The sequence below is a fragment of the Schistocerca gregaria genome, chromosome 7 (assembly GCF_023897955.1).
Source record: "Schistocerca gregaria isolate iqSchGreg1 chromosome 7, iqSchGreg1.2, whole genome shotgun sequence".
NCBI lineage: Eukaryota > Metazoa > Arthropoda > Insecta > Orthoptera > Acrididae > Schistocerca > Schistocerca gregaria.
In genome coordinates, this window is record NC_064926.1 from 437,615,703 (window position 1) to 437,633,966 (window position 18,264).

The 18,264-nt window shown below is 44.3% G+C and overlaps 1 protein-coding gene across 1 annotated transcript in view; it reads right to left on the bottom strand.

Annotated features, from left to right (window-relative positions):
* The window catches only part of LOC126282418 (A disintegrin and metalloproteinase with thrombospondin motifs 7-like), a 488,845-nt gene that overhangs the window by 305,458 nt on the left and 165,123 nt on the right, over positions 1-18,264 (bottom strand). Inside the window, exon 9 of the mRNA XM_049982076.1 lies at positions 7,107-7,248. Coding sequence (XP_049838033.1) covers positions 7,107-7,248 — 142 coding nt within the window. The remainder of the gene's footprint in view (positions 1-7,106; positions 7,249-18,264) is intronic.

The following is an 18,264-nucleotide window of genomic DNA, read 5'->3' on the forward strand; positions in this document are numbered from 1 at the left end:
GGTAGGTTCAGGAGGGTAATACGGAACGCCGTGCTGGATCCCAACGGCCTCGTATCACTAGCAGTCGAGATGACAGGCATCTTATCCGCATGGCTGTAACGGATCGTGCAGTCACGTCTCGATCTCTGAGTCAACAGATGGGGACGTTTGCAAGACAACAACCATCTGCACGAACAGTTCGACGACGTTTGGAGCAGTATTGACTATCAGCTCGGAGACCATGACTGCGGTTACCCTTGACGCGGAATTACAGACAGGAGCGCCTGCGATGGTGTACTCAACGACGAACCTGGGTGCACGAATGGCAAAACGTCATTTTTTCGGATGAATCCAGGTTTTGTTTACAGTATCATGATGGTCGCATCCTTGGTTGGCGACATCGCGGTGAACGCACATTGGAAGCGTGTATTCGTCATCGTCATACTGGCGTATCACCCGGCGTGATCGTGTGGGGTGCCACTGGTTACACGTCTCGGTCACCTCTTGTTCACATTGACGGGACTTTGAACAGTGGACGTTACATTTCAGATGTGTTACGACCCGTGGCTCTACCATTCATTCGATCCTTGCGAAACCCTACATTTCAGCAGGTTAATGCACGACCGCATGTTACAGGTTCTGTACGGGCCTTTCTGGATACAGAAAATGTTCGACTGTTTCCCTGGCTAGCACATTCTCCAGATCTCTCACCAACTGAAAACGTCTGGTCAATGGTGACCCAGCAAGTGGCTCGCAACAATAACCCAGTAATTACTCTTGATGAACTGTGGTATCATGTTGAAGCTGCATTGGCAGCTGTACCTGTATACGCCATCCAATCTCTGTTTGACTCGATGCCCAGGCGTATCAAAGCTATTATTACTGCCAGAGGTGGTTTTTCTGGGTACTGATTTCTCAGGATCTATGCACCCAAATTGCATGAAAATGTAATCACATGTCAGTTCTAGTATAATGTATTTGTCCAATGAATACCCGTTTATCATCTGCATTTCTTCTTGGTGTAGCAATTTTAATGGCTTGTAGTGTGTATTGATCTCCATGTTACCTTTGTGTACACTTAAGTTTGACATTTTTGGACTTACGGGGTGTCATGAAGCTTTTTCTTTCTGCTAGGGAAGTCTGCAAAGGATTTTCACACTACACTAGTGGAGAAATGTCCCTCCTGAAGTACACTTAGAACCTGAGGGTCTCGTTTCTAGTTTGGGCATCAAATGTTGAAGACAAACCTCGCAGAGGGCAGACCTGGCTACAAGCAATGCTCTCCATAAGCTGACTGTTGAGGACCGGTAAACGCACGCCAGAAATATCAGAAATACTGAACACCTTCCGGGCTCGTGCTGGTTTCATTATAACAATATCCTTGTCAATAGGAAGCTTTCAGCGAAAGTAGTGGCAAAATGTTCGGTCGATGAACAGGAGAAGGCACGATTTGAGGAGTTCAGTGTTATTTTGGCACAATGTTTTGCTGCAAATGACTTTATGACTATGGTTGTGATGGAGGATCCAATCTAGCTCAACATTCATAATTCCGAAAACTAGGAACAGTCAAAGGAAAGGATTCACAGTTGGTCTCTGAGACCGATGAAGGTCTTTATCCAGAAAAACTCATGGCGGTATTCTGTTAGTGGACTAACTATCTCAGGACTGCAGTACAACCAGAGAGTAGTCCGGTCAGCTGAAGCAGCCAATTAAGACCGAACGCCCTGGGCACCTGACAAAAGCGATCTATTTGTCACAAGACTCTGCACATGTTACGAACTGTGGGTGACAAACTGCAGGCCGAGTGTTTCAATATGGTCGGCCATATTACTGTTCAACTGGCCAGGCCCCTTCGGACTACCATCTGTTACTATCCTACAGAAATACGTGTTCTTGCTAATGTGTTCTTCAATCAGAAGATTGGTTTTACGCAGCTTCTACACTCCTGGAAATTGAAATAAGAACACCATGAATTCATTGTCCCAGGAAGGGGAAACTTTATTGACACATTCCTGGGGTCAGATACATCACATGATCACACTGACAGAACCACAGGCACATAGACACAGGCAACAGAGCATGCACAATGTCGGCACTAGTACAGTGTATATCCACCTTTCGCAGCAAAGCGGGCTGCTATTCTCCCATGGAGACGATCGTAAAGATGCTGGATGTAGTCCTGTGGAACGGCTTGCCATGCCATTTCCACCTGGCGCCTCAGTTGGACCAGCGTTCGTGCTGGACGTGCAGACCGCGTGAGACGACACTTCATCCAGTCCCAAACATGCTCAATGGGGGACAGATCCGGAGATCTTGCTGGCCAGGGTAGTTGACTTACACCTTCTAGAGCACGTTGGGTGGCACGGGATACATGCGGACGTGCATTGTCCTGTTGGAACAGCAAGTTCCCTTGCCGGTCTAGGAATGGTAGAACGATGGGTTCGATGGCGGTTTGGATGTACCGTGCACTATTCAGTGTCCCCTCGACGATCACCAGAGGTGTACGGCCAGTGTGCTGATTGTGGCGCTCACCTGCACGGCGCCAAACACGCATACGACCATCATTGGCACCAAGGCAGAAGCGACTCTCATCGCTGAAGACGACACGTCTCCATTCGTTCCTCCATTCACGCCTGTCGCGACACCACTGGAGGCGGGCTGCACGATGTTGGGGCGTGAGCGGAAGACGGCCTAACGGTGTGCGGGACCGTAGCCTAGCTACATGGAAACGGTTGCTAATGGTCCTCGCCGATACCCCAGGAGCAACAGTGTCCCTAATTTGCTGGGATGTGGCGGTGCGGTCCCCTACGGCACTGCGTAGGATCCTACGGTCTTGGCGTGCAGCCGTGCGGCGCTGCGGTCCGGTCCCAGGTCGACGGGCACGTGCACCTTCCGCCGACCACTGGCGACAACATCGATGTTCTGTGGAGACCTCACGCCCCACGTGTTGAGCAATTCGGCGGTACGTCCATCCGGCCTCCCGCATGCCCACTATACGCCCTCGCTCAAAGTCCCGTCAACTGCACATACGGTTCATGTCCACGCTGTCACAGCATGATACCAGTGTTAAAGACTGCGATGGAGCTCCGTATGCCACCGCAAACTGGCTGACACTGACGGCGGCGGTACATAAATGCTGCGCAGCTAGCGACATTCGATGGCCCACACCGCGGTTCCTGGTGTGTCCGCTGTGCCGTGCGTGTGATCATTGCTTGTACAGCCCTCTCGCAGTGTCCGGAGCAAGTATGGTGGGTCTGACACACCGGTGTCAATGTGTTCTTTTTTTCCATTTCCAGGAATGTATATACATTTGAACTTGCTTGTTGTACTTAAGCCTTGGTCTCCCTCTGCAGTCCGCCTCGCTTTCCTTCCTGTACCAAACTTAAGTTTCCTTGGGACATAAGGACGTGTCCTATTAACCGATTCCCTCTTTTAGTCAAACTGCACAACAAATCTCTTTTATCTCCAATTCGCTTCCGTACTTTATTATTTGTTATTCCATCTACCTATTTAATCTTCAGCATTCTTCTTTGCAACATTTGAGAATCTACAATTATTCTCTTCTTTGACCTGTTTATTGTCCTTGTTTCACCTTCATACAAAGCTATACTCCAGGCCAATACCTTCAGAAAAAACTACCTAAAAGTTAAATTTATATTAAGCGTTAACGAGTTTTTCTTTTACAGAAATGTTTTTCTTACTATTGCCAGTCAGTATTTTATACCCTATTTACTTCGGTCATCGTCAATCATATTACTGCCCAAATCAGAACTTGCTTATTGTACACTACTGGCTATTAAAATTGCTACACCAAGAAGAAATGAAGATGATAAACGAGTATTCGTTGGACAAATATATTATGCAAGAACAGACATGTGATTACATTTTCATGCAATTTGGATGCATAGATCCTGAGAAATCAGTACCCAGAAAAACCACCTCTGGCCGTAATAACGGCCTTGATACGCCTGGGCATCGAGTCAAACAGAGCTTGGATGGCGTGTACACGTACAGCTGCCCATGGAGCTTCATCACGATACCACGATACGACAGTTAATAAAGAGAAGTGACTGAAGTATTGTGACGAGCCAGTTGCTCGGCCACCATTGACCGGACGTTTACAGTTGGTAAGAGATCTGGAGAATGTGCTGGCCAGGGCAGCAGTCGAACATTTTCTGTATCCAGAAAGGCCTGTACAGAATCTGCAACATGCGTTCGTGCATTAACCTGCTGAAATGTAGGGTTTCGCAGGGATCGAATGAAGGGTAGAGCCACGGGTCGTAACACATCTGAAATGTAATGTCCACTGTTCAAATTGCCGTCAATGCGAGCAAGAGGTGAACGATACGTGTAACCAATAGCACCCCATACAATCACGCCGGGTGATACGCCAGTATGGCGATGTCGAATACACGCTTGCAGTGTGCGTTCACCGCGATGTCGCCAGACACGGATGCGGCCATCATGATGCTGTAAAGTGAACCTGGATTCATCCGAAAAAATGACGTTTTGCCATTCGTGCACCCAGGTTCGTCGTTGAGTACACCATCGCAGGCGCTCGTGTCTGTAATGCCGCGTCAAGGGTAACCGCAGCCATGGTCTCCGAGCTGATAGTCCATGCTGCTGCAAACGTCGTCGAACTGTTCGTGCAGATGGCTGTTAACTTGCAACACTCCCAATTGTTGACTCAGTGATCGAGACGTGACTGCACGATCCGTTACAGCCATGTGGTTAAGATGCCTGTCATCTCGACTGCTAATGATACGAGGCCGTTGGGATCCAGCACGGCGTTCCGTATTACCCTCCTGAACCTCCCGATTCCACATTCTGCTAACAGTCAGCAATGTCGCGATATGATAAACCGCAATCGCGACAGGCTACAATCCGACCTTTATCAAAGTCGCAAACGTGATGGTACGCATTTCTTCTCCTTACACGAGGCATCACAACAACGTTTCACCAGGCAACGCCGGTCAACTGCTGTTTGTGTATGAGAAATCCGTTGGAAACTTTCCTCATGTAGCGCATTGTAGGTGTCGTTACCGTTGCTATCCTCGTGTGAATGCTCTGAAAAGCTAAACATTTGCATATCACAACATGTTCTTCCTGTCGATTAAATTTTGCGTCTGTATCACGTCATCTTCGTGGTGTAGCAATTTTAATGACCAGTAGTGTATTTAAGCCTTGGTCTCCCTCTGCAATCTCCCTCCCTTTTCTTCCTGTACCAATCTTAAGTTTCCTCGGAACATAAGGACGTGTCCTATTAAGCGATCCCCTCTTTTAGTCAAATTGTGCCATAAATCTCTTTTATCTCCAACTCGCTTCCGTACTTTATTATTTGAAAAGTTATAATTATCCTTTTCTTTGAACTGTTTATTGTCCTTGTTTCACTTTCATACAAAGCTATACTCCTATACTCCTGTCTTCAGCTTCTTCCTTCAGTCTGTTGTATCTCCTTCTATCTTTCATGTTTATATTAAACGTTAGTAAATTTCTCTACTACACGAAAGTTTTTCTTATTATTGCAGTCAGTATTTTATACCCTATTCACTTCGGTCATCGTCAATTATTTTACTGTCCAAATAGAAAACTCTCGGCTACTTTTTGTGTCTCATTTCCTAATCTTATTCCACCATCATTGTCCATTTTAATTCGACTGCAATCCATTGCCGTTGTTTCACATTCGTCTATTTTTCAGTCAGATGCTCTTCCAAGTCCATTGCCGCCTCCGATAGATTTACAGTGTCACAGGCAATCCACAAAGTTTATATTTCTTGTACCTGGATTTTTAATGCCCTTTCCAAACTTCTCCTTGCTTTCCTTTATTACTTGTTCAACGTACACGTTGAATAACTTCAGGGAGAGGCTACAAACCCGTATATCTCCCTTCTTAACTACTGCTTCCCTTCCATGTCCTTCGGCTCTTATCACAGCAGTGTGGTTTCTGTACAAGTTGTAGCGAATTCTTGGCTCTCTGTATTTTACCCTAGCTATCTGCCGAATCTCATAGTCCAGGGAACACCAACGCTTACTCTAAATTTATAAGTACTGTCTTCTAAGATAAGTCTGGTGTCAATATGGCCTTACGTGTTGCTGTATTTCTCCGTAACGCAATCTGATCTCTACCAATTATTCCTTTTTTACGTAAACAATTTGTTTGAGCACTTTGCCGCGATGACTTATTAAACTGGAGATTCGGCAATATTCACACCCATCAACAACTGCCATATTTGTAAAAGATTTTATTATCCCTTATTATTATTATGTAGTATTCTGCCTAGTGGCAGATCCATGTCTTCGTACGGAGAATTTCTGATTCCACTGTTCCCTGTCTTCAGCTTCTTCCTTCAGTCTGTTGTATCTCCTGGTACCTTTCATGTCGTCCCAATGTTGAATTCTTTTTCTTTCTCGTCCCGCGTCTCCTCTGAATTTCCTTTCGATGACATCATGTATGAGTCCCTCGTGTCTAAGTACATGTACAATCCAGTTGGCCTTTCTTTGAAGAATTGTACGCAGAACACTTCTCTCCTACCCTTCGCAGTACATCGTTATTTCTTATGGGATCTGTCCACTTGATCTTTTCCATTCTCCTCCAGCACCACATTTCAAAGCTCTCTAAGTATTTTTTCTCCTTCTTTCTCATGGTCCATATCTCTGCTCCATACAGCGCAATGCTACAAATGTAGCACGTTATCAGTTTTTTCCTCAATGCCAAACTCAACTTGCTGGTCAGCAGAGTCCTCTTCTTGCTAAAAGCAGCTTTGGCCATGGCGATTCTTGCTCGGATTTCGTTGGTGCAGTGGGCATCCCTTAAGGGTCGTTATTTTTAAGATATTTCATTGGAAGTCTAATACCTCTGCCCAGAGATGGTATGTATCACAAGATTTATTTCTGAATGGAGTAGGGAGTCTGTATCCACTAGGTGAAATGGGAGGGGGGGGGGCAGACGCTGACAACTCAAACTCGTCGCACCCCCCCCCCCCCCCCCCCCCGCCCTTTCACCGACATAATTTGCTTTTCAGCATCGGCGAGACATACTGGTCTGTCTTGGGAAGGTTTCCCAGTAGCCGGCGATAATATACATCACTTAAGCTATATGTCTATTGCTGTAAATATGCCATACTGACCGGCGAGATGGCGCAGACCCCTGGAGAGCCGAATTTGGTCTTGCACTGGTAGTCAGCATCGTACATGGCGCCCGGCGGCATCTCCGGGTAGGCGTAGCGCGACTCCTGCGGTTCGTCCAGCAGGCACTCCCCGAGGCCGGCGCTGTGGACACCAACTTAGCCTCTGTCGACCAATTACTTTTACTTGTAATCGTCCGGCCCTCAAAGACATGGTAGGCTGCGAGACGACAATCACAGAACGAAAGTGAATTTATAGCAATACTAGCGAACCCGGGACTACTTCGCAATTGATAAAAATGTGCGATAACTGGATATACGTCCTAATTTGCTTCCGCCCCATTTCTCTATCCATCTCCTTACCTCTACTTCTCCATCTCCTCGTCCTGCCTCCTCTATCTGCTCATCATCTCGCCCCCGTCCCTGCCCATCTCCTCATCATGCCTCTTTCTGTTCATCTTCCCTTCCTCCTCTCTTTGACTCTCAGCATTGTTTGTTGTTGCCGTGCCAGATTAGCCGACCGGTCTTGGGCGCGCAGTCATGGACTGTGCGGCTGGTGCCGGCGGAGGTTCGAGTCCTCTCTCGGGCATGGGTGTGTGTGTTTGTCCTTAGGATAATTTAGTTTAAGTAGTGTGTAAGCTTAGGGACTGATGACCTTAGCAGTTAAGTCCCGTAGGATTTCACACATTTTGTTGTTGTTGTTGTATTGTAAATTCAGGTTCCGTGATAGTATTCTAATAATAAGCTGATAAATCATAAATAAAACTTCCCTATTTTCTGTGAAAACCGACGGTGAGAAAAAAAAAACAAAGTAGCACATCTCTGTGTATAAAATTTTAGTTTCAAAATTAGTTGATGATAATTATGAAGTCCCATACTCTTTGACAGAGCGTAGGGGACGATGCGGGAGACCCGCACCGCCGTACTAGGCAAGGTCCTAGCGAATGTGGTTTGCCATCGCCTTCTTCCAACCATAATGATGATGATGAAGACGACCCAACACCTAGTCATCTCGAGGCAGATAAAACTTCCTGACCCCGCCGGGAATCGAACCCAGGACCCTGAGCTCGGGAAGCAAGAACGCTTCCGCGAGACCACGAGCTGCGGACTGAAATTTTCTTAATGAGAACTCATAAACCTGGGAGAAAAATTAATGGTTTAAAAGCGTTGCTATCGTAGTTAAAACTAACTGTGAGAAACAAAACAAAGCCGCACATTTTCATATTATAGCACAGCACAGCACTTTCTTTCTCATAGTCGGTTTTAATAGCAAACTTGCAAGGTAGAAATGCGCTATTTGCACATTGGGGCTATATGAATAAATGTAAGCTTTTTTGCATGCGCCGTGACAACAGCAAAGAGGAAACACCATTATATGTGTGATCGTTGTTGTCGAAAGTCTTACCTGCCCAGTAAACACGTCGTCTATTTACTTTTTTAGCTTCAGAAATTTGATCAAGTTTATTTAAATTGGCTCACAATTGGTCATCGAACGGTCTATAAAACTGACATGGTATTCGCTAGGGATTTCCTGCAGTTCGTAAGAAATGAAAGCCGTGAAATAAATTGAGGTGTGGTACAGGGTCCTTCCTACGTGACATTGGTGACTGGTGTTGCCATCTATTTGTCTGCTGGGGGACTACTTCCATTAGCTTTTGAATGTACTTTGAGGCTACATGAATAACTAAGAATGGAGCTATAAGAATAGTGCAAAATTGTCTGAATTATAAAAAAATGTTCAAATTTGTGTGAAATCTTATGGGACTTAAGTGCTAAGATCATCAGTCCCTAAGCTTACACTCTACTTAACCTAAATTATGCTAAGGACAAACACACACACCCATGCGCGAGGGAGGATTCGAACCTCCACCTGGACCAGCCGAACAGTCCATGACTGCAGCGCCTGAGACCACTCGGCTAATCCCGTGGCGACTGAATTATAAGTGCAGTGTATTTACAAAATATTTTCTCTGTTGTAATACCATTGTAATTATTCCTTCACCTTCTACACGTGTTGACGGTCTATAAAAGGAAAGGAGGCAGAATGAAATGGTACGAGGAGTCAATGAAGGAGGCAGTTGAAACAGCGATGATAGGGACATCATTACTAGAACCCGCTAAAATTTATGGAGCACCATTTATGAGTTGTACCGATGTTATCAAAAGGAAAAATATAACAATATGGGTATCAGTATCTTTTACAAAAAAATTATGCATGTGGTAACCCTGCTGGTCAACCAAATATATTTTCTAATGATTTGGAAACGTCTCTTGCCACCAGAATAATAGACAAGAACGTAAGAGCGATGGCACACTTGGTCATTCGGTATATAGAAAGCCCACTCACACACACCTTTACTTGAAAGCCGCTAGTTACCACCATCCGGGTGTTTTAAAGACATTGATTCACCGAGCCCACGTTATCTCTGTCACCGATAGTTTGCAAATGAAACTGGAGCACCTGCAGACTGTATTTCTGAAGAATCGGTATTCGTCCCAGAAAGTGGCGAGAGCGATGCAGACCTGCAAACGACGGAACAAAGAAGTGGAAGAGGTTTTTAAAACGTCTGCCTATTTAGCTTATATTGGCAATATTTCGGCGCAAATAGGCAGAATATTAACAAAATATAAAATGAAAGCAATCTTTTGCCCTCCTGCAAAAATTTCGTTGCTGTTGTGATCTGTCAAAGACAACCTAGAGCTGCGCAAGGCAGGTGTTTACAGGATTCCGTGTGAATGCGGCAAATCTTATATAGGGCAAACGACGCGTACTGTGTAGAATCGCATCGTAGAACATCAACGGCATACTAGCCTTCGTCAGCCTTGTAAGTCTGCCATCGCCGAACACTGTATGTTCACTGGTCATGCCATGAATTTCAAAGAGAATAAAACTGTGGCCCCTACGTCTAACTTTTGGATTTCTACTATTAATGAATCGGTGGAAATACGACTGTCTGACAATGAGTCTCTTATTAATCGTGACGCCGGTTACCAATTGAATTCGGCATGGAATCAAGTTGTCGAAAAACTTCGTGTCCTCCATAGCCAGTATCGGTGTGTGATGGAACCGCAGGAATACCATCGAATTAATATCGATGCGGCGAATTTTCATCTCGGAGGGTGCGTGGCGTAGCAAAATCGAACGTGCTCAAGTAACGCACGCGCAACGCCAAGTGAATCCACCAGGCAATACTGACCCTACGACTTATCTAAGAAGAAAGATTAAGAAAAGGCAAACCTACGTTTCTAGCTTTTGTAGACTTAGAGAAAGCTCTTGACAATGTTGATTTGAATACTCTCTTTCAAATTCTGAAGTTGGCAGGGGTAAAATACAGGGAACGAAAGGCTATTTACAATTTGTACAGAAACCAGATGGCAGTTATAAGAGTCGAGGGGTATGACAGGGAAGCAGTGGTTGGGAAGGGAGTGAGACAGGGTTGTAACCTATCCCCGACGTTATTCAATCTGTATATTGAGCAAGCAATAAAGGAAACAAAAGAAAAGTAGGGAGTAGGAATTAAAATCCATGGAGAAGAAATAAAAACTTCGAGGTTTGCCGATGACATTATAATTCTGTCAGAGACAGCAAAGGACTTGGAAGAGCAGTTGAACGGAATGGACAGTGTCTTGAAACGAGGGTATAAGATGACCATCAACAAAAGCAAAACTAGTATAATGGAATGTAGTCTAATTAAGTCGGGTGATGCTGGGGGAATTAGATTAGGAAATGAGACACTTCAAGTAGTAAAGTAGTTTTGCTATTTGGGGAGCAAAATAACTGATGATGGTCGAAATAGAGAGGATATAAAATGTAGACTGGCAATGGCAAGGAATGCGTTTCTGAAGAAGAAAAATCAAGTGTAGATTTAAGTGTGAGGAAGTCGTTTCTGAAAGTATTTGTATGGAGTGTAGCCATGTATGGAAGTGAAACGTTGACGATAAATAGTTTGGACAAGAAGAGAATAAAAGCTTTCGAAATGTGGGGCTACAGAAGAATTCTGAAGATTAGATGGGTAGATCACATAACTAATGAGGAGGTATTGAATAGAATTGGGGAGAAGAGGAGCTTGTGGCACAACTTGACTAGAAGAAGGGATCGGTTGGTAGGACATGTTCTGAGACATCGAGGGATCACCAATTTAGTATTGGAGGGCAGCGTGGAGAGTAAAAATCGTAGAGGAATACCAAGAGATGAATACACTAAGCAGATTCAGAAGGATGTAGGCTGCAGTAGGTACTGGGAGATGAAGAGGCTTGCACAGGATAGAGTAGCGTGGAGAGCTGCATCAAACCAGTCTCAGGACTGAAGACCACAACAACAACATGTCTTCGTGCGACACATTTTAAGTTTTTAATAAATAATTATTTCTACCCAAAAATTCCTCAGTGTTCAGAAGGGATTGTAATGGAGAAAGATCTTTAATCTGTATCTGAAAACACTTTTGCTAACTATCAGACATTTTATCTCCACGCATTGATTGTCAAAGAGTTTAACAGCTGCACTTTTCACCCCTTGCTATGCAAAAGCTGAACTCAGTGTATCACTGTCTAATCTTCCAGTAGGTATCGCTTTCAGACGTAAATGAATATCTTATGATTCTTTCAGCTTACCGGACATAAACTTCTGTTCATTTCATTCCGATATTTTCAAATCCTTTTTAATAACATGACTTTCTACAGGGCGGAGAGAAGCAATCTGACAATAAAGTCAGAGTATAGAACAGAACGTTGAAATGATCTATTGTTTATATAATATAAGTGACTTGTGGTTAACTGGAAATTTTTTGTCGATTCCATACGCCTTATCTTATTAGCAGATTGTTACCTTCACCTTGAATAACAGTTCTCTAAGCAGCTGATAACTGTTACAGATTTTTGCTTATGAAGGGGGAAAAAATACCAACTGTCTGATAAGTCTATGCCCTTTTCTAACAACATCGAACACCGTGGGTTAACAACTCTAAGAGACAGTAATAGAAAGCGGAAAGAAAAGCTTATACCCTGTCGCCCACAGTATTACTTGTTCTTGATATGGATGCAGGTTCTGCATCCAACTGTGAAAGACACAGGGAGTATCAGGGCCTAGCTTACTCAGAGCGCAAATCGCATCTGGAATTATACAGCATCCTTCAGGAGGCCTTGACACCATTTCTTAACTAGTGTGACTACCACAGAAGATCAAATGTAGGACGAGTAAGGATGAAGCCTATTGTGTTTACAATAGTCGTTCAATTTGTAAGGACAGATGCTTCATGAACGTCAGAGATCCATTCAGAACCTTTCAAAGCTGTGCAACTGCCGTGACGTCTTTATTTCGCCGGTTATCATTGTGAAAAGGTGCCTAGGGGTCTCTTCATAATATCTCTCTCTCTCTTTCTCTCTCTCTCTCTCTCTCTCTCACACACACACACGCACACGCACACACACACACACACACACACACACACACACACACACACACACACACACACACACACACACACACACACACATCACCACTCCCACAACCACCACAGCCACCGGCCGTGGTGGCCGAGCGGGTCTAGATGCTTCAGTCCGGAAGCGCGCCTCTGCTACGCTCGCAGGTTCGAATCCTGCTTCGGGCATGGATGTGTGTGGTGTCCTTAGGTTGGTTAGGTTTAAGTAGTTCTAGGTTCTAGGGAACTGATGACCTCAGATGTTAACTCCCATAGTGCTCAGAGCCATTTGAACCATCTGAACCACCACAGCCGTACTGAGTTGATCATGCATCCCTGCCAGAAATGCCAAAGATGTCCCCGCTCCTCCGTCCATAACAGTTCCTTTATGCAATTTTTCAACATGGATTTGGCCAATTTTATAGATTTGTAAGTTTGTATTGTATTGTATTGTATGGAACTGGGGACCTAGAAACGACGGAGAGGCATCGTCCCCGCCGTAGCTCCCGGTGGTTCACAACTCCATAACAGGGTACAGCAGTCCACTCACCCCACCGCCAACCCACGGCGAACCCGAGGTTAGTCAGCAGCTCGTGGTCGTGCGGTGGCGTTCCCGCTTCCCGCGCCCGGGTTCCCGGGTTCGATTCCCGGCGGGGTCAGGGATTTTCCCTGTCTCGTGATGACTGGGTGTTGTGTGCTGTCCTTAGGTTAGTTAGGTTTAAGTAGTTCTAAGTTCTAGGGAACTGATGACTATAGATGTTAAATCCCATAGTGCTCAGAGCCATTTGAACCATTTGAACCCAAGGTTATTGTGTGGTTCGACCCCTCCCCCCCTCCTCCCTCCACCTGGGAATGTGTGTAACCCCAATGCCCAATGTTTGCGTGATAGAGTAATTATGGTGTACGCGTTCGTGGAGATAGTGTTTGCGCAACAATCACCGACATAGTGTAATTTAGGCGGAATAAGGGGAACCAGCCCGCATTCTTCGAGGCAGCTGGAAAACCGTCTTAAAAACCATCCACAGATTGGCCAGCACACCGGACCTCGTCACAAATCCGCCGGAAGGATTCGTGTCGGGGACAGGCAAGCCTTCCCGCTCGGAAAGCAGTGCGTTACACCGACGGCTAACCGGGCGGGCGTTTTGTAAATTTAATAAACATGATGTATTACTGAAACATGTTACTTAAATGACCCACACTGATCACCTAGAAAATTATGACCACCGACCTACTATCGATACAAATCCCTCTAGGCGATAACAGCTTCAGCTGGCGATGAATGACTACCAGTCAGAGACGCTCACGGTGCATGTAGTATTAGTGAGTGCGCTGACCACGTATACAATGGGTAAGGCGCGTGATCTATCTTGAGTTTCACTCCGGGCAGATTTTGATTGCCCGGAAGCTTGGCACGAGAGTTCTGGAAACTGCACGACTTGTCGAGTGCTCGAGGAGTGCTTTGATGTCTGCAGCACGTGGCGAAACCGAGGTGAAACAACTTCCAGACGTTATGGTGTTGGGCGGCCTCCCCATAATTGGAGAAGTCGGATGTCGTAGGCTGGGCAGGCTGGTAAAACAGGAGGGGCAGCGAACTGTGACGGAACCAGTGGCGGCTCTTGTGTATACATTCAGGGTGTTCACAAATTTTTAGATTCAGATAAATGTGAGAGTATGAAATTAATAGCGTCTGCTGTAACCAGTTATGCTTATCAACAAGTTTATACAACTACAGCCACTGCGAACAATAATGAAAATAATAATAATAATAATAATAATATAATGCATAACTTATCTAACAAAAGAAAGATTTTTTTTATTGGCGTTTTGTTGTTTTGTACATAATTAAGTACAGTTTAGGACAATAACGAAATAATGTTTTGAAAGTCTATCTCTTGTTTGTTAAGCTGATTAATTTTCATGTGAGAAGTATCTCCCTTTAATATAAGCGGACGCAGTGCTCCGTGGTTCCCATTTCTACCGCTATGTGTCTAATTCTTTCAGTTAGGCGTGATAAATTGAGATATGGGTAATCAAACCCGCTAGAAAAGATAGTATTCTAATTTAAAAATGAAGCAACGGATAACGCAACATCGGTGAATGGCCAGGGAACAATACGTGCACATTAGGGACGGTAAGACTTTCTTTTTCTGATACTATGAATTCAGTTAGTCGCATGAAGTGCATAACGCATACAATGGATATGCCTGAATTGAAAATTCATATCCTAGGGGTATGTATGAAGGATATTAAATAACGCCGGCCGGAGTGGCCGTGCGGTTCTAGGCGCTACAGTCTGGAACCGAGTGACTGCTTCGCACGCAGGTTCGAATCCTGCCTCGGGCATGGATGTGTGTGATGTCCTTAGGTTAGTTAGGTTTAATTAGTTCTAAGTTCTAGGCGTCTGATGACCTCAGAAGTTAAGTCGCATAGTGCTCAGAGCCATTTGAACCATTTTGATACTAAATAATGCTAAGAGAGAATTTTAATTATCATTATGATTTATTTCGATAATATTTAAGAAAAATATTACTCTCTGTGACAAAACATTTAAGGAAACTATTACTCGTTGTGACAAAATATACATGAAATCTATTACTCGTTATGACAAAACATACATGAAATCAATTATATTTAAGAAAACTACCACTTTCAGAGACAAAACCTACATGAAGCACTCACTATCTCTTGCATCTCATCATACCGGGAACATAGACAACACTTCACCGCCAGTTACATCTAATAATGATTAAAATGGGTAAAAAAATGAATGTTACTGAATGCTGGCCTCTTAACACCATTTAGTTATTGTCACACCTATTTAACGCGTGGAGTAGGGAAGGATATTACCTTTCACTCTCTGAAGCATTACTTGTGTTACTACACATGCAGTACCATGCGGATAAGTTCACGTTGAAACCGCTTATTATGCAACCGCAATGCAACGTGAGCAAACCAGCCCAGGCTTCATGACTCCACATTATTCACACTATTATTCAAATTCAGTGACTACCGTTATGTATGCTGGCAACACGTGGCCAAGTTCGACAACAAAGAAACGAGTAAAATAAACCGTTGAATCATGAATAATTTATATTGCTTGTATCCAGAACGAAAATACGCAACAAATGAACCATTAATGAACCTATCCGCTATTGACCAAAGAACAAGAACCGTTGGTTCATGCCCTCAATCACCTCGCACCTAAGTCCGCTAGTTGAAACACATTAACATGAAAAATTTCTGCAAATAAAATATCGCTGAACGTTTCCCGGTATTAATTCACACCCGAAGATGCTTCATAATCAATGTTACCCCAAAAAACGATATTATCAATAACTTTTCTCGCCATTAATGACGAGCGCCGCACCCCTGCGTCCGTCTCGTTCAATCGGCGGCCTCAGAGTATCCTAATATGGTGCGTTCCAGGACCAACCGCCAACCGTTCAAAAAAAAAAAACTGGTGATGGGGTAGGACCTTAGTGAGAACCAACCTCACAAACTCTGCCTTACTCATCCCCACTATCTTTGGAATCACGAACTCTCTGCCGAATCTGCTCACGTTGTTGTGTTGGTGCTAAACTACCCTTCTGCTACCATCTATGACTAACCCAGATTATTATATATTCCCTGCATAATTACGTTTATCCATGCACATACACCATGGGATCAAAGGATGAGAGAAGTGGTGTGACACCAACAGAAGAAAAAGTATACACGGAAGCATTCTTGAATCCAGAGGCTAATTAGCTAGACGAAACATTGAAAGGACGCTCTCGGCGTAAAATGAATTATTAAAGATGTCGAAATTAATCAGTCAGTTAAATGAAGCATAAACCTGTGACATTTCAGTGTAAGCTTTCGCAACTCTGTTTCGTATATAAGAAACTCGTCTTAGGTGCACTATTTATAACTCAAGAACGGCTGGACCGATTTGGCTGAAAATTGGTGGAGAAGTAGATTAGAACCAGGAGACGGACATAGGATACTTTTTATCCCATTCGACCGCTATAAAACGTGTTGCAACAAAAACGCATCTGACATGGAATAACAAAACGCAAATGACAGCTAAACGTTTATGATTAAGTATCAGTATGAAACTTCCTGGCAGATTAAAACTGTGTGCCCGACCGAGACTCGAACTCGGGACCTTTGCCTTTCGCGGGCAAGTGCTCTACCAACTGAGCTACCGAAGCACGACTCACGTCCGGCACTCACAGCTTAACTTATGCCAGTATCCGTCTCCTACCTTCCAAACTTCTGGAAACATCCCCCAGGCTGTGGCTAAGCCATGTCTCCGCAGTATCCTTTCTTTCAGGAGTGCTAGTTCTGCAAGGTTCGCAGAAGAGCTTCTGTAAAGTTTGGAAGGTAGGAGACGGATACTGGCATAAGTTAAGCTGTGAGTGCCGGACGTGAGTCGTGCTTCGGTAGCTCAGTTGGTAGAGCACTTGCCCGCGAAAGGCAAAGGTCCCGAGTTCGAGTCTCGGTCGGGCACACAGTTTTAATCGCCCAGGAAGTTTCATATCAGCGCACACTCCGCTGCAGAGTGAAAATCTCATTCAAGTATCAGTGTATATCACTAATTAACAATTTAAAGAAATAATTTGTATTTTCTTTGAATCATCACTAACAATGCCGCGACAAAGCCATAATGCAAGAAGGATAAAAAACATTGCGAATGAAAGGACTGAAGAAGGACAACAAATTGCTCGTGAAGAGCGCCGCGTTAGTATGACTCGACTTCGTGCTTCTCAATCACAAGAGCAAAGTGAGGCAGCCCGTGAAACGGCTCGGTTTACAACGCGAAATTGTTGAGCCAACAACAGAGATCAACATTTAGATAATTTTCGACGCACAAGAAGAGATTTATCACGTGATGATCTGAATCGAGCAGCGTTTAGATACGACTGCAGCACTAATTACTACTTGCATCCTTGCGTTCGCATTGGGCCGATGGACGTTGTTTGCTTGTGGTGCATTGAAATTTTCTGGAGAAACGCACGGATTGTGCTGCCTTTATGGGAAGGTGAAATTGCCATTATTGACTCCGCCACCTGAGCCATTGCATTCATTGCTTTGTGGCGAAACACCCGAATCACGCCATATTCTTGCAAACACCCAAAAATACAGTAGTTGTTTCCAAATCACCTCATTTTGGGCAGACAGCATCGAAGAACGAGGATTTAATGCATTAGAGGCACTTAACCCGACACTGAAAGATCTACGCAATGACTCGAGATCTTTTGGAGGAGCAATGATTTTACTGTCTGGCGATTTCCGCCAAACACTGCTAGTACTTCCAAGATCAACGGCTGCAGACAAAATAAATGCTTGCCTCAAATCATCGAATCTATGGCGCAATGTGAAGAAACTTCAGCTGACAACATACGTGAGAGTTGCAGTGCTTAATGATACATCTGCTGAAGATTTCTCTGAGCAATTGCTGACTATCGGTAACGGTCGAGTACCTGTCGAAGAATCGAGAGGATTGATTTAATTTCATCATAATTTCTGTAACTTTGTCTCATCGAAAGACGAACTTACCAACAACGTATTCCCAAACATCACTACTAACTACAACAGTAATGAATGGTTGAGTGAGCGAGTAATTTTAGCGGCTAAGAATAAAGATGTAGATGACCTAAACTACATAATTCAGAATGAGATCATTGGTGAAAAGCATTCATTTAAATCTATTGACTGTGTAACAAATGAAGATGAAGCCACCAACTATCCAATTGAATTTT